This window comes from Salvelinus alpinus, chromosome 26, assembly GCF_045679555.1.
Source record: "Salvelinus alpinus chromosome 26, SLU_Salpinus.1, whole genome shotgun sequence".
NCBI lineage: Eukaryota > Metazoa > Chordata > Actinopteri > Salmoniformes > Salmonidae > Salvelinus > Salvelinus alpinus.
Genome location: NC_092111.1, coordinates 24,696,897 through 24,713,826, shown reverse-complemented (window position 1 = coordinate 24,713,826; position 16,930 = coordinate 24,696,897). Strand labels below are relative to the sequence as shown.

The 16,930-nt window shown below is 44.0% G+C and overlaps 1 protein-coding gene across 39 annotated transcripts in view; it reads left to right on the top strand.

Annotated features, from left to right (window-relative positions):
- The window catches only part of clasp2 (cytoplasmic linker associated protein 2), a 99,359-nt gene that overhangs the window by 36,665 nt on the left and 45,764 nt on the right, over window positions 1-16,930 (top strand). For 34 of the 39 annotated variants that reach the window (XM_071368452.1, XM_071368449.1, XM_071368473.1 and 31 more), the window contains one exon: window positions 16,790-16,927. In XM_071368452.1, coding sequence (XP_071224553.1) covers window positions 16,790-16,927 — 138 coding nt within the window. Of the gene's footprint in view, window positions 1-9,745; window positions 9,894-16,789; window positions 16,928-16,930 lie in introns of those variants that run through there. The other 5 variants (XM_071368484.1, XM_071368483.1, XM_071368486.1 and 2 more) reach the window with 3 other exon arrangements.

Genomic DNA, 16,930 nt, shown 5'->3' with positions numbered 1-16,930 from the left:
AGGTTTTGTCGTGCCCTCTTCATGACTGTCTTGGTGTGCTTGGACCATGTTAGTTTGCTGGTGATGTGGACGCCAAGGAACTTGAAACTCTCAACCTGCTCCACTACAGCCCCGTCGATGAGAATGGGGGTGTGCTCGGTCCTCCTTTTCCTGTAGTCCACAATCATCTCCTTTGTCTTGATCACGTTGGAGAGGTTGTTGTCCTGGCACCACACAGCCAGGTCTCTGACCACCTCCCTATAGGCTGTCTCGTCATTGTCGGTGATCAGGCCTACCATTGTTGTCATTGTCAAACTTAATGATGATGTTGGAGTCGTGCCTGGTCGTGCAGTCATTAGTGAACAGGGAGTACAGAAGGGGACTAAGCACACACCCCTGAGGGGCCTCTGTGTTGAGGATCAGTTTAGCGGATGTGTTGTTACCTACACTTACCACCTGGGGGCGGCCCTTCAGGAAGTCCAGGATCCAGTTGGAGGGAGGAGTTTAGTCCCAGGATCCTTAGCTTATTGATGAACTTTGAGGGCAATATGGTGTTGAACGCTGAGCTGTAGTCAATGAATAGCATTCTCACATAAGTGTTCCTTTTGTCCAGGTGGGAAAGGGCAGTGTGGAGTGCAATAGAGATTGCATCATCTGTGGATCTGTTGGGGCGGTATGTAAATTGGAGTGGGTCTAGGGTTTCTGGGATAATGATGTTGATGTGAGCCATAACCAGCCTTTCAAAGCACTTCGTGGCTACAGACGTGCTACGGGTCGGTAGTCATTTAGGCAGGTTACCTTCGCTTCCTTGGGCACAAGGACTATGGTGGTCTGCTTAAAACGTTGGTATTACATACTCGAACAGGTAAAGGTTGAAAATGTCAGTGACACTTGCCAGTTGGTCAGCGCATGCTCGCAGTACACGTCCTGGTAATCCGCCTGACCCTGTGGCCTTGTGAATGTTGACCTGTTTAAAGGCCTTACTCACATCGGCTGCGGAGAGCGTGATCACACAGTCGTCCTGAACAGCTGGTGCTCTCATGCTATTTGCATCGAAGCGAGCATAGAATTAGTTTAGCTCATCTGGTAGGCTTGTGTCACTGGGCAGCTCTCGGCTGTGCTTCCCTTTGTAGTCTGTAATAGTTTGCAAGCCCTGCCACATCCGACGTGCGTCTGAGCCGGTGTAGTACGATTCGATCTTAGTCCTGTACTGACACTTTTCCTTGTTTGGTGTTTCGTCAGAGGGCATAGCGGGATTTCTTATAAGTTTCAGGGTTAGATTCCCGCACCTTGAAAGCGGCAGCTCTAGTCTTTAGCTCAGTGCGGATGTTGCCTGTAATCCATGGCTTCTGGTTGGGTTATGTGCGTACGGTCACTGTGGGGACGACGTCATCGATGCACTTATTGATGAAGCCAATGACTGATGTGTTCTACTCCTCAAAGCCATCGGAGGAATCCCAGAACATATTCCAGTCTGTGCTAGCAAAACAGTCCTGTAGCTTAGCATCTGCTTCATCTTACCACTTTATTATTGACCGAGTCACTGGCGCTTCTTGCTTTAATTTTTGCTTGTAAGCAGGAATCCGGAGGATAGTTACTGTCAGATTTGCCAAATGGAGGGTGAGGGAGAGCTTTGTATGCGTCTCTGTGTGTGGAGTAAAGGTGGTTTAAAGTCCGGCCACTAGGATCACTGCCTCTGGATGAGTATTTTCCTGTTTGCTTATGGCGGAATACAGCTCATTCAGTGCGGTCTTAGTGCCAGCATCGGTCTGTGGTGGTATGTAGATGGCTACAAAAAATACAGATGTAAACATAGACTGACCAGGTGAATCCAGGTGAAAGCTTTGATCCCGTATTGATGTCACCTGTTAAATCCACTTCAATCAGTGTAGATGAAGGGGAGGAGACAGGTTAAAGAAGGAGTTTCAAGCCTTGACACAATAGAGACATGGATTGTGTATGTCTACCATTCAGAGGGTGAATGGGCAAGACAAACGATCTGAACAGTTTTTGAATGTCAGTTGCCTCAGTTGGTAGAGCATGGCGCTTGCAACGCCAGGGTTGTGGGTTCGATTCCCACGGAGGACCAGTATGAAAAATGTATCCACTCACTACAGTAAGTCGCTCTGGATAAGTGTCTGCTAAATGTTTTATTTTTTATTAAATTTTTATATATATATATATATATATATATATATATATATATATATATATATATATATATTTTTAACCTTTTATTTAACTAGGCAAGTCAGTTAAGAGCAAATTCTTATTTACAATGACGGCCTAGGAACAGTGGTTTAATTGCCTTGTTCAGGGGCAGAATGACAGATTTTGACCTTGGCAGCTCAGGGATTCGATCCACCAACCTTCTGGTTACTGGCCCAATGCTCTGACCGCTAGGCTATCTGCTGCTCCAATGACTGAAATGTAAACTGCAACGCTGTCAACTGTGGGGGATGATTGGAGTCAACATGGGCCAGCCTCCCTGTGGAACACTTTCGACACCTTGTAGAGTCCATGCCCTGACGAATTCAGGCTGTTCTGAGGGCAAAAGGTGCAACTCAATATTAGGAAGGTGTTCCTAATATTTTGTACACTCAGTGTCTATCAGGGGTCAAAATTAATTTGCTGCCCAGAAACATGTCAGTTATTTGAAAATATATAGGTCAATTATAATTTATACATACTTTTTATCAAGTTGTAGATGTTCAAGTGTGGCCTGGAGTGTATTTTTTAAATAAAAAAGTACTTTACTTTGTGGGCCGGATGCGGCCTGTGGGCTGTAGTTGGCCTACCCCTGCTCTATATCATCCTTCTTGTCATTTCATTCTCTACTTTTCTGTCTCTTGGCCTCTGTCTTTCTTACCTTCTGTCTATTTAACTCAAAAATGGAGGGCATACCTTACAGCCGTATCCATGGCAACACTCCTCAGTGCACAGTGGAGTGTGTGCGTGCGCCCACCTTGTTGCGTGCTATGGGGGGTTTTGTTGATGTGACAGAGCTGTGATTTAATTCTGATTCTCACATTAAAGAGATTCTCCTGTATTTTTGTATACTTTTTAGCCAGTAGTTCTGAAAGTAGCACTCCCGAGCCAAAAGTGGTCCCCTAAAGTTGCATACTACATCACCTATGTTCAGATACACTACACGGCCAAAATTATGTGGACACCTGTTCGTTGAACATCTCATTCCAAAATCATGTGCATTAATATGGAGTTGGTCCTCCCTTTTCTGCTATAACAGACTCCACTCTTCTGGGATGACTTTCCACTAGATGTTGGAACATTGCTGCGGGGACTTGCTTCCATTCAGCCAGAAGAGCATTAGTGAGGTCAGGCACTGATGTTGGGCGATTAGGCCTGGCTCCCAGTCGGCGTTCCAATTCATCCCAAAGGTGTTCTGTCGGGTTGAGGTCAGGGCTCTGTGAAGGCCAGTCAAGTTCTTCCACACCGATCTCGACAAACCATTTCTGTATGGATCTTGCTTTGTGCACATGGGCATTGTCATGCTGAAACAGGAAAGGGCCTTCCCCAAACTGTTGCCACGAAGTTGGAAGCACAGAATCATCTAGAATGTCATTGTATGCTGTAGCGTTTAGATTTCTCTTCACTGGAACTAAGGGGTCTAGCCCGAATCATTAAAAACAGTCCCAGACCATTATTCCTCCTCCACCAAACTTTACATTTGACACTAGAGCATTGGGGCAGGTAGCATTCTCCTGACATCCACCAAACCCAGATGTATCCGTCAAACTGACCGATGTTAAAGGGTGATTCATCACTCCAGAGAACACGTTTCCACTGCGCCATAGTCCAATTAAGCTCCCAACGAACAGTTCTTGTGCTGACGTTGCTTCCAGAGGCAGTTTGGAACACGCTTCAGCATTCGGCAGTCCCCTTCTGTGAGCTTGTGTGGCCTACCACTTCATGTCTGAGCCGTTGTTGCTCCTAGGAGTTTCCACTTCACAATAACAGCACTTACAGTTGACTGGGGCAGCTCTTGCAGGGTAGAAATTTAACAAACTAACATGTTCAAAAAGTGGCATCCTATGACGGTGCCACGTTGAAAGGCACTGAGCTCTTCAGTAAGGCCATTCTACTGCCAATGTTTGTCTGTGGAGATTGCCAATGTTTGTCTGTGCTTGATTTTTATACACCTGTCAGCAACGAGTGTGGCAGAAAAAGCTGAATCCTCTAATTTGAAGCTGTGTCAACATACTTTTGGCCATGTAGTGCCACGTCTTTGCTCACTCTCTCTTTCTCTGCTGTGTCCACTGAGCCATTGGGCCCGCCCAGCAACTTCATTGGATATCGCTGAGCAGGCCCTTCTACCTGTCACTCAAATGCAAGGAGAGGAAACTCATTGGCTAGAACTGATTGCTAGGGGGCTGGCCCACGTGGGGGGGAAATGTAGGGAAAATGGTGTGGCACAGCTTCAAGAAAAACAGTTGCTTCAAACTAGGGATTTCATGGCTAATTGAGGTAAGATAGTAATTCTGCTCATAGATTATACACATTGACATATCCGGCCCAAAGCGAGAGGTTTAAAAATTATACTTTATCAGTCGCCAAAGTACCGGACCATGTCTTTAAGGTTTACATATTGACACCAAACCACTATTCCCAATCCCCTCTGCCCAGAGCTGATTCCCTGAAGTCTGCCCATCCCCTCACTTTAAAAGCATTGGATTGGTGTAAGCATGAGGGAGATTCCACCATAGCTACTGTAGCGTGACTCAATCTACCCAGAGAGGATAGAGAAAGCTCTAATAGATAGACAGAGCCACGTCTGCAGTGGTTCCTCAAATAAAGGTTCAAGGTTATACCACAGCACATTGAAGTAAATTGTGGTACAGTACCTTGCATTGCGTCACTGGGTCATTGCACCAGACCACCGCAAGGGGGAGTTAGACCTCTGATTAGGGTTTTGGATTTAGCGTCTGGGTACCAACACTTTACACCAATGTGTCTCTCTCCTCGCTGAATGAGTGACATCAATGAATGGACGATAGAAACCAGATAGAACTGGATCATTCACGATTTAATTTGAATGAACTGAATGATGAGGATGAAGACGAGGGTGATTGAATTTGAATGAACTGAATGATGAGGATGAAGACGAGGGTGATTGAATTTGAATTAACTGAATGATGAGGATGAAGACGAGGGTGATTGAATTTGAATGAACTGAATGATGAGGATGAAGACGAGGGTGATTGAATTTGAATGAACTGAATGATGAGGATGAAGACGAGGGTGATTGAATTTGAATGAACTGAATGATGAGGATGAAGACGAGGGTGATTGAATTTGAATGAACTGAATGATGAGGATGAAGACGAGGGTGATTGAATTAAGAACAATAGTGTAAGAATTGTTCTTCCTCTGTCCTGCATGCACAACCACACCTGAAAAAATATAATCTTTTTTTGTTTCTACTTTGTCTGAAGAAGCTGTAACTGGACTGTAGCCTATTACATCCATATCATAAAAGCCCATTTATGGTTGATCCGAAAAAAGGGGTCGGAGGCTCCGTATGGATGGTGTGACGCAATTGCGGAGCCTCCAGAGGCATGCAGACGCCAAATTGAGCTCCGTACCGCATCATTGTACGCATCCCACATTTTTGAACAATGCGGAGGGCTCTGTATAGCTTCGCATTGACATGATTGGTTGGCGGTAGGTGGTGTGGAAGGTCCTGTATAAACAAACTCACTTCCTTGACAGCTTCCTTCACAACAGCTCTGCTCCACGAAGCACGAGAAGTATGAATGCCCTGACTTCTGCAGAGGTTTCACTGTAAATGCTGCACAGCCAATGCAGACGTCAGATTGACCAACTTTTGTTACACTGTAATATTTTTTATTGTAAGAGAAACGGAAATGTTCTGTTCTATTCCATGATATTCTTACTGTAAAATATACACTTTGTGTTGACAGAATATACGAGACTGATGTCTGCTAAATGTCTGCTAAATGCTAAATGAACAAGTTGATGGCGTAACCATATAGCCTCGGTTACTAAGCACAGATAAATTATAACAGAATAAAATAGAATAAATCCACTCAAGTTTCTTCAACTGTGTTCTGACTGATTAGAGCGGTGTTGTGCCATGATGCCAGCAGATTCCTGATCGCTCATCTTCTTCTTCCATCAGTGACTCTATGAACAGTCTCACTGGAAATGGAATACAATGTAATAATGTGCAGCAAACCGTAAAGACTAGCAATAGATTTAGTCTTTACAGAGCAAGGCCACATTGGGGGAGTGCCAGACTGCTTTGATGGATAGTCACGCGTTGAAGGGGGCGAGGGACGAGGTGATGGAGGCACAGTCCAGCCAGGCACACCTCTGGAACTCCACCTCCAACAGGCAACAACCGTGGCGGGTGTGTTAGGGCCTCGGTTCAAGCCATTAAATTGGAGCCGAAACTCTCAGAATAGCTGACTTATATGAGAAAATTCCCCAATTTCTGTTTCTTTGTGTCTACAAAAACAACATTTGTTAAATGTGCTGCATTGTCAATCTGAAGTCTGCACTGGAACGTGATACGCCCTCTGCAGAAGCATTGTCAATCTGAAGTCTGCACTGGCCCGTGATACGCCCTCTGCAGAGGCATTGTCAATCTGAAGTCTGCACTGGCCCGTGATACGCCCTCTGCAGAAGCATTGTCAATCTGAAGTCTGCACTGGAACGTGATACGCCCTCTGCAGAAGCATTGTCAATCTGAAGTCTGCACTGGCCCGTGATACGCCCTCTGCAGAAGCATTGTCAATCTGAAGTCTGCACTGGCCCGTGATACGCCCTCTGCAGAAGCATTGTCAATCTGAAGTCTGCACTGGCCCGTGATACGCCCTCTGCAGAGGCATTGTCAATCTGAAGTCTGCACTGGCCCGTGATACGCCCTCTGCAGAAGCATTGTCAATCTGAAGTCTGCACTGGCCCGTGATACGCCCTCTGCAGAAGCATTGTCAATCTGAAGTCTGCACTGGAACGTGATACACCCTCTGCAGAAGCATTGTCAATCTGAAGTCTGCACTGGAACGTGATACGCCCTCTGCAGAAGCATTGTCAATCTGAAGTCTGCACTGGAACGTGATACGCCCTCTGCAGAAGCATTGTCAATCTGAAGTCTGCACTGGCCCGTGATACGCCCTCTGCAGAAGCATTGTCAATCTGAAGTCTGCACTGGCCCGTGATACGCCCTCTTCAGAAGCATTGTCAATCTGAAGTCTGCACTGGCCCGTGATACGCCCTCTGCAGAAGCATTGTCAATCTGAAGTCTGCACTGGCCCGTGATACGCCCTCTACAGAAGCATTGTCAATCTGAAGTCTGCACTGGCCCGTGATACGCCCTCTGCAGAAGCATTGTCAATCTGAAGTCTGCACTGGCCCGTGATACGCCCTCTGCAGAAGCATTGTCAATCTGAAGTCTGCACTGGAACGTGATACGCCCTCTGCAGAAGCATTGTCAATCTGAAGTCTGCACTGGAACGTGATACGCCCTCTGCAGAAGCATTGTCAATCTGAAGTCTGCACTGGAACGTGATACGCCCTCTGCAGAAGCATTGTCAATCTGAAGTCTGCACTGTCCCGTGATACGCCCTCTGCAGAAGTCAGGGCATTCACACTTCCTGCGCTTCACGTAGCTGTTGAGCAGACCTGTTGTGGAAGAAGTTGTCGAGTTTGTGTTTATACAGGACCTCCCGCCCCCACCTACCATCAACCAATCATGTCAATACAGAGCTTTACGGAGCCCTACGTATTGTTACAACATTTGGGAGGTGCACAGCAATGCGGAATGGAGCTCGATTTTCCTTTTTTGGGTGGAACAGAAACACCATTAATTAAGCTAAAATATCAGGAATAAATTGTAAATATAAAGGCCAGGATCAGCTTATTTTCATAAAGAAAATGGAATAGCCTACATAATCTCAAACTGCTACAGTCAGTTGTGTTATTGGGTTGGTTAGTGATGGGTTTGTCTCACTGCTCTTCTCCCCAGAGGATACGTCTCTCCAGGTTGTCATGGCAACAGCCTGAACAGTCTGCTCACCATGAATGATCCCTCCCTCCCTCTTTTCTTTTTCTCGCTCTTCTCTCTCTCTCCACTCTATCCCTCCCTTTCTCTCTATTCCTCCATTTTCTCTCTCTACCAATCTTTCTCTGTCCTCTCCATCTTGCTTTCCCTCATTTTCACTCTAAAGCTCCCTTTCCCCATCTCGCTCTCGCTCTCTCTCTCGCTCTCTCTCTCGCTCTCTCTCTCGCTCTCTCGCTCGCTCTCTCGCTCTCTCTCTCGCTCTCTCTCGCGCTCTCTCTCGCGCTCGCTCTCTCGCTCTCTCTCGCGCTCTCTCTTGCTCTCTCTCGTGTCTTTGCTCCGTCCTTGACAGATTCGCCCTCCTAAGGCGGCTGTGTCACTGTTAAAGCACCGCTGTAAGCGTCTTTAGCAAATGATTAGCATCATTAGGCAGATTTATTTATTTGAATTTACAAAAAAAAATTGGGAGTAGATCAACTTTAGTATTGTCGTTTGTATCAATGTAATTGTTTGCATGATTTCTAATCCAACTTTTTTTGTTTATTTAAACATTTCCATCCCTACACTAATTGGAGTAAACAAATGGACAACATTACTTCTTCTAACAGATATTTCGCTCACATCTATGGTACCTGTAGTTAAATAATTCTACATTCCTAATTGGATTTTCATCCACATTTGGCCTATCCACCATTCATTCTGATGTTAACTCCAACCCTCCGATGTCCACAGATGAACCCATCTTTCCCAGTATAATGACATTATGCCATTTCCTATTGCAATGCATCAAGAAGAAACTCAATGTGATGTATTAACTTTGAGTATGTCTCCCAATCTAGACTCATTAAACACCAGTTGACTGGTTGCAACCACTTATGATGTAAATGAAATGGATAGCACTCTAAATTCTATAGCTGTGTGCATTTACAATGACTCCTGGCTGGGATATTTCATCCACAGTCCATCACTCAAACAATTTTGGAGACAAAATGACTTTTTTAAAGAAAGGGTTATAGGAAAGGGTTAATATAGTTGTCATAGCGGTGTAATACGGGTTGTTGCAGTGTCTCTGCAGCTTCTCTCATTAAGTGTTAGGTCACTGAACCCTGACCTCTGATCCTAACACACTCCGACGTGAGATGGAATTGCGATTGAGGTTGGGTGGGTGGGTGGAGCCTCTCTACACACACTCAAAGAGCAGGTTTTAGCTGGAGGGATGTGATCCTGCCCACTCCTCCCCTCTGCCTTCCTCTCATCCCTGATCTGTCCATCTCTACACCTCCACAGCCACTATAGTCCACTCAGCCTTTGTTATCTGTCTGTGTGTGTGTGTGTGTGTGTGTGTGTGTGTGTGTGTGTGTGTGTGTGTGTGTGTGTGTGTGTGTGTGTGTGTGTGTGTGTTATGGGTATCAGAATATGTGAATATGATTAGACACTGTAAAGTGTGTGCGTTAAGCTGTCAATGCTGCGGTGTGTGTTTGGGTGTGTATGTCGATGGTAATGAGCTTAGCTGCTGTGAGGGAGGCTAGAGAAACCATATTAATATTCTGGGGGCGTCACACACACTCTCCTTCCTCCTCACTGGCTGCTACACCATGATGTCATCTCTGCACTGATTGGCTGCCTGGCCACGGAGGGAAGGAGGAGAGAAGAGCGATCGAGCGAATGAGAGATGATGAGAGAGAGGGAGGAGAGAGAAAATGCAGGCAGTGGTGTGGGTGGAGGGTTTTTCGGATGGCAGTTAAGGTGTGTGTATCTAGACCTGTTTTGAGGGGTGTGTGTGTTGGGGTACGGGTCTGAGAAGAGGGGGGCGCCATAAAACCACGCCCTCCTGGAGGCATGAGGCGCCTCATCTGCAAACGCATCTGTGACTGTGAGTGCAGGGCTGGGCCCACCGTGTGTGTGTGTTTTTGCTTCTGCAGGAGCATAAATTAGAGCTGGTTTTAACTGGTGTATCTTTGTGTGAATAAGGGCTGGGTGGGTTGTGTTTGTTGGTGTGTGCATAATCTGCATGTAGTCTGTTGGTGTGTGTCCGTCTTACTTGACATTGCGTGCGTCTGTGTGTTGGGGTGTAGGGTGGTGGCTTTGGCGCATTTCTCAGCCCTGTGCGGTGGTTGTCAAAGCGACTGTCTGCGTTTCTCTGCCAGCGCTTTCATCTCTGCTGCACGGCTGGAGGTGTGTTTGGAGAGGGCTGTATTAATACACAGGTTGATGCTTTGAGGCACGTGGAGGTGTATCTCCCATGCTGTGGATTGCTGGTGTGTGTGCAGTGTGTTTTGGTGTGAATGTATCTGTTGTATGCCATCATAATCTCAGGGTCTATCAGCTAGAAACGTTTTCTGTTAGTGATTATAGTGTAGGCGGTCAGTGTGTGTTAGTGATTATAGTGTAGGCGGTCAGTGTGTTAGTGATTATAGTGTAGGCGGTCTGTGTGTGTGTTAGTGATTATAGTGTAGGCGGTCAGTGTGTTAGTGATTATAGTGTAGGCGGTCAGTGTGTTAGTGATTATAGTGTAGGCGGTCAGTGTGTGTTAGTGTTTATAGTGTAGGCGGTCAGTGTCTGTTAGTGATTATAGTGTAGGCGGTCAGTGTGTTAGTGATTATAGTGTAGGCGGTCAGTGTGTGTTAGTGATTATAGTGTAGGCGGTCAGTGTGTGTTAGTGATTATAGTGTAGGCGGTCAGTGTGTGTTAGTGATTATAGTGTAGGCGGTCAGTGTGTGTTAGTGATTATAGTGTAGGCGGTCTGTGTGTTAGTGATTATAGTGTAGGCGGTCTGTGTGTTAGTGATTATAGTGTAGGCGGTCAGTGTGTGTTAGTGATTATAGTGTAGGCGGTCAGTGTGTGTTAGTGTTTATAGTGTAGGCGGTCAGTGTGTGTTAGTGTTTATAGTGTAGGCGGTCAGTGTGTGTTAGTGTTTATAGTGTAGGCGGTCAGTGTGTGTTAGTGATTATAGTGTAGGCGGTCAGTGTGTGTTAGTGTTTATAGTGTAGGCGGTCAGTGTGTTAGTGATTATAGTGTAGGCGGTCAGTGTGTGTTAGTGATTATAGTGTAGGCGGTCAGTGTGTGTTAGTGATTATAGTGTAGGCGGTCAGTGTGTGTTAGTGATTATAGTGTAGGCGGTCAGTGTGTGTTAGTGATTATAGTGTAGGCGGTCTGTGTGTTAGTGATTATAGTGTAGGCGGTCAGTGTGTGTTAGTGATTATAGTGTAGGCGGTCAGTGTGTGTTAGTGTTTATAGTGTAGGCGGTCAGTGTGTGTTAGTGTTTATAGTGTAGGCGGTCAGTGTGTGTTAGTGATTATAGTGTAGGCGGTCAGTGTGTGTTAGTGTTTATAGTGTAGGCGGTCAGTGTGTGTTAGTGATTATAGTGTAGGCGGTCAGTGTGTGTTAGTGATTATAGTGTAGGCGGTCAGTGTGTGTTAGTGTTTATAGTGTAGGCGGTCAGTGTGTTAGTGTTTATAGTGTAGGCGGTCAGTGTGTGTTAGTGTTTATAGTGTAGGCGGTCAGTGTGTGTTAGTGATTATAGTGTAGGCGGTCAGTGTGTGTTAGTGTTTATAGTGTAGGCGGTCAGTGTGTGTTAGTGATTATAGTGTAGGCGGTCAGTGTGTGTTAGTGATTATAGTGTAGGCGGTCAGTGTGTGTTAGTGTTTATAGTGTAGGCGGTCAGTGTGTTAGTGTTTATAGTGTAGGCGGTCAGTGTCTGTTAGTGATTATAGTGTAGGCGGTCAGTGTCTGTTAGTGATTATAGTGTAGGCGGTCAGTGTCTGTTAGTGATTATAGTGTAGGCGGTCAGTGTCTGTTAGTGATTATAGTGTAGGCGGTCAGTGTCTGTTAGTGATTATAGTGTAGGCGGTCAGTGTCTGTTAGTGATTATAGTGTAGGCGGTCAGTGTCTGTTAGTGATTATAGTGTAGGCGGTCAGTGTCTGTTAGTGATTATAGTGTAGGCGGTCAGTGTGTTAGTGATTATAGTGTAGGCGGTCAGTGTGTGTTAGTGATTATAGTGTAGGCGGTCAGTGTGTGTTAGTGATTATAGTGTAGGCGGTCAGTGTGTTAGTGATTATAGTGTAGGCGGTCAGTGTGTTAGTGATTATAGTGTAGGCGGTCAGTGTGTTAGTGATTATAGTGTAGGCGGTCAGTGTGTTAGTGATTATAGTGTAGGCGGTCAGTGTGTTAGTGATTATAGTGTAGGCGGTCAGTGTGTTAGTGATTATAGTGTAGGCGGTCAGTGTGTGTTAGTGATTATAGTGTAGGCGGTCAGTGTGTGTTAGTGATTATAGTGTAGGCGGTCAGTGTGTGTTAGTGATTATAGTGTAGGCGGTCAGTGTGTGTTAGTGATTATAGTGTAGGCGGTCAGTGTGTGTTAGTGATTATAGTGTAGGCGGTCAGTGTGTGTTAGTGATTATAGTGTAGGCGGTCAGTGTGTGTTAGTGATTATAGTGTAGGCGGTCAGTGTGTGTTAGTGATTATAGTGTAGGCGGTCAGTGTGTGTTAGTGATTATAGTGTAGGCGGTCAGTGTGTTAGTGATTATAGTGTAGGCGGTCAGTATGTGTTAGTGTTTATAGTGTAGGCGGTCAGTGTCTGTTAGTGATTATAGTGTAGGCGGTCAGTGTCTGTTAGTGATTATAGTGTAGGCGGTCTGTGTCTGTTAGTGATTATAGTGTAGGCGGTCAGTGTCTGTTAGTGATTATAGTGTAGGCGGTCAGTGTGTGTTAGTGATTATAGTGTAGGCGGTCAGTGTGTGTTAGTGATTATAGTGTAGGCGGTCAGTGTGTGTTAGTGATTATAGTGTAGGCGGTCAGTGTGTGTTAGTGATTATAGTGTAGGCGGTCAGTGTGTGTTAGTGATTATAGTGTAGGCGGTCAGTGTGTGTTAGTGATTATAGTGTAGGCGGTCAGTGTGTGTTAGTGATTATAGTGTAGGCGGTCAGTGTGTGTTAGTGATTATAGTGTAGGCGGTCAGTGTGTGTTAGTGATTATAGTGTAGGCGGTCAGTGTCTGTTAGTGATTATAGTGTAGGCGGTCAGTGTGTGTTAGTGATTATAGTGTAGGCGGTCAGTGTGTGTTAGTGATTATAGTGTAGGCGGTCAGTGTGTGTTAGTGATTATAGTGTAGGCGGTCAGTGTGTGTTAGTGATTATAGTGTAGGCGGTCAGTGTGTGTTAGTGATTATAGTGTAGGCGGTCAGTGTGTGTTAGTGATTATAGTGTAGGCGGTCAGTGTGTGTTAGTGATTATAGTGTAGGCGGTCAGTGTGTGTTAGTGATTATAGTGTAGGCGGTCAGTGTGTGTTAGTGATTATAGTGTAGGCGGTCAGTGTGTGTTAGTGATTATAGTGTAGGCGGTCAGTGTGTGTTAGTGATTATAGTGTAGGCGGTCAGTGTGTGTTAGTGATTATAGTGTAGGCGGTCAGTGTGTGTTAGTGATTATAGTGTAGGCGGTCAGTGTGTTAGTGTTTATAGTGTAGGCGGTCAGTGTGTTAGTGTTTATAGTGTAGGCGGTCAGTGTGTTTATAGTGTAGGCGGTCAGTGTGTTTATAGTGTAGGCGGTCAGTGTGTGTTAGTGTTTATAGTGTAGGCGGTCAGTGTGTGTTAGTGATTATAGTGTAGGCGGTCAGTGTGTGTTAGTGATTATTATGTAGGCGGTCAGTGTCTGTTAGTGATTATAGTGTAGGCGGTCAGTGTCTGTTAGTGATTATAGTGTAGGCGGTCAGTGTCTGTTAGTGATTATAGTGTAGGCGGTCAGTGTGTGTTAGTGATTATAGTGTAGGCGGTCAGTGTGTGTTAGTGATTATAGTGTAGGCGGTCAGTGTGTGTTAGTGTTTATAGTGTAGGCGGTCAGTGTGTGTTAGTGATTATAGTGTAGGCGGTCAGTGTGTGTTAGTGATTATAGTGTAGGCGGTCAGTGTGTTAGTGATTATAGTGTAGGCGGTCAGTGTGTTAGTGATTATAGTGTAGGCGGTCAGTGTGTGTTAGTGTTTATAGTGTAGGCGGTCAGTGTGTGTTAGTGTTTATAGTGTAGGCGGTCAGTGTGTGTTAGTGATTATAGTGTAGGCGGTCAGTGTGTGTTAGTGATTATAGTGTAGGCGGTCAGTGTGTGTTAGTGATTATAGTGTAGGCGGTCAGTGTGTGTTAGTGATTATAGTGTAGGCGGTCAGTGTGTTAGTGATTATAGTGTAGGCGGTCAGTGTGTTAGTGATTATAGTGTAGGCGGTCAGTGTGTGTTAGTGATTATAGTGTAGGCGGTCAGTGTGTTAGTGATTATAGTGTAGGCGGTCAGTGTGTTAGTGATTATAGTGTAGGCGGTCAGTGTGTTAGTGATTATAGTGTAGGCGGTCAGTGTGTTAGTGATTATAGTGTAGGCGGTCAGTGTGTTAATGATTATAGTGTAGGCGGTCAGTGTGTTAGTGTATTGCCTGCGTTAGCTACTTTCCCTGCAGCCAGTGGCCTCTGTTTCTGTCATTACTATTGATCACTGATCAGCACTGACTTTGCTCTTTTCTTCAGCCAAGACCTTTCCTCCTCTCCTCCTCTCTCCTCTCCTCTCCTCCTCTCTCCTCTCCTCCTCTCTCCTCTCCTCCTCTCTTCTCTTCTCTCCTCTTCTCTTCTCTCCTCCTCTCTTCTCTTCTCTCCTCCTCTCTTCTCTTCTCTTCTCTCCTCTCCTCTCCTCCTCTCTTCTCTCCTCTCTTCTCTTCTCTCCTCCTCTCTTCTCTCCTCTCCTCCTCTCTTCTCTTCTCTCCTCCTTCTCTTCTCTCCTCCTTCTCTCTTCTCCTCCTCTCTCCTCTCCTTCTCTATCCTCTTTCCACTACTCCTCTCTCCTCTCCTCCTCTCCTTTCACTAACTACTTTAATGACAGAAGGGTGAAATAATGAAATGTCATCAAAGACATGTATGATCACAATGTTACTACAGTATTATGATGTATGACCACAATGTTACTACAGTATAATGATGTATTACCACAATGTTACTACAGTATTATGATGTATGACCACAATGTTACTACAGTATTATGATGTATTACCACAATGTTACTACAGTATTATGATGTATTACCACAATGTTACTACAGTATTATGATGTATGACCACACTGTTACTACAGTATTATGATGTATGACCACAATGTTACTACAGTATTATGATGTATGACCACAATGTTACTACGGTATAATGATGTATTACCACAATGTTACTACGGTATTATGATGTATGATCACAATGTTACTACAGTATTATGATGTATGACCACACTGTTACTACAGTATAATGATGTATTACCACAATGTTACTACAGTATAATGATGTATGACCACAATGTTACTACAGTAGTATGATGTATGACCACAATGTTACTACAGTATTATGATGTATTACCACAATGTTACTGCGGTATTATGATGTATTACCACAATGTTACTACGGTATTTTGATGTATGACCACACTGTTACTACGGTATTATGATGTATGATCACAATGTTACTACGGTATTATGATGTATGATCACAATGTTACTACGGTATTATGATGTATTACCACAATGTTACTACGGTATTATGATGTATGATCACAATGTTACTACGGTATTATGATGTATGATCACAATGTTACTACGGTATTATGATGTATGACCACAATGTTACTACGGTATAATGATGTATTACCACAATGTTACTACGGTATTATGATGTATGACCACAATGTTACTACGGTATAATGATGTATTACCACAATGTTACTACGGTATTATGATGTATGACCACAATGTTACTACGGTATTATGATGTATGACCACAATGTTATTACTACAGTATTATGATGTATGATCACAATGTTACTACGGTATTATGATGTATGATCACAATGTTACTACGGTATTATGATGTATGACCACAATGTTACTACGGTATAATGATGTATTACCACAATGTTACTACGGTATTATGATGTATGACCACAATGTTACTACGGTATTATGATGTATGACCACAATGTTACTACGGTATAATGATGTATTACCACAATGTTACTACGGTATTATGATGTATGATCACAATGTTATTACTACAGTATTATGATGTATGATCACAATGTTACTACCGTATTATGATGTATGATCACAATGTTACTACGGTATTATGATGTATGATCACAATGTTACTACGGTATTATGATGTATGATCACAATGTTACTACGGTATTATGATGTATGATCACAATGTTACTACGGTATTATGATGTATGATCACAATGTTACTACGGTATTATGATGTATGACCACAATGTTACTACAGTATTATGATGTATGATCACAATGTTACTACGGTATTATGATGTATGATCACAATGTTACTACGGTATTATGATGTATGACCACAATGTTACTACGGTATAATGATGTATTACCACAATGTTACTACGGTATTATGATGTATGATCACAATGTTACTACGGTATTATGATGTATGATCACAATGTTACTACAGTATTATAATGTATGATCACAATGTTACTACGGTATTATGATGTATGATCACAATGTTACTACGGTATTATGATGTATGATCACAATGTTACTACGGTATTATGATGTATGATCACAATGTTACTACGGTATTATGATGTATGACCACAATGTTACTACAGTATTATGATGTATGATCACAATGTTACTACGGTATTATGATGTATGATCACAATGTTACTACGGTATTATGATGTATGATCACAATGTTACTACGGTATTATGAATGATTATCTCTCTCTCTCTCTCTCAGACCATAGTTTTGAGGATGATGTGGACAGTACGGATGGGAACCGTGCTCAGGCTGCCTTCAAAGTCCCCAAAATCCCCAAGAAGCCTGCAGAGTCCTCTACTGCACGCAGACCCAGCGCAACAGGAGCCAAGATCGGAGGTA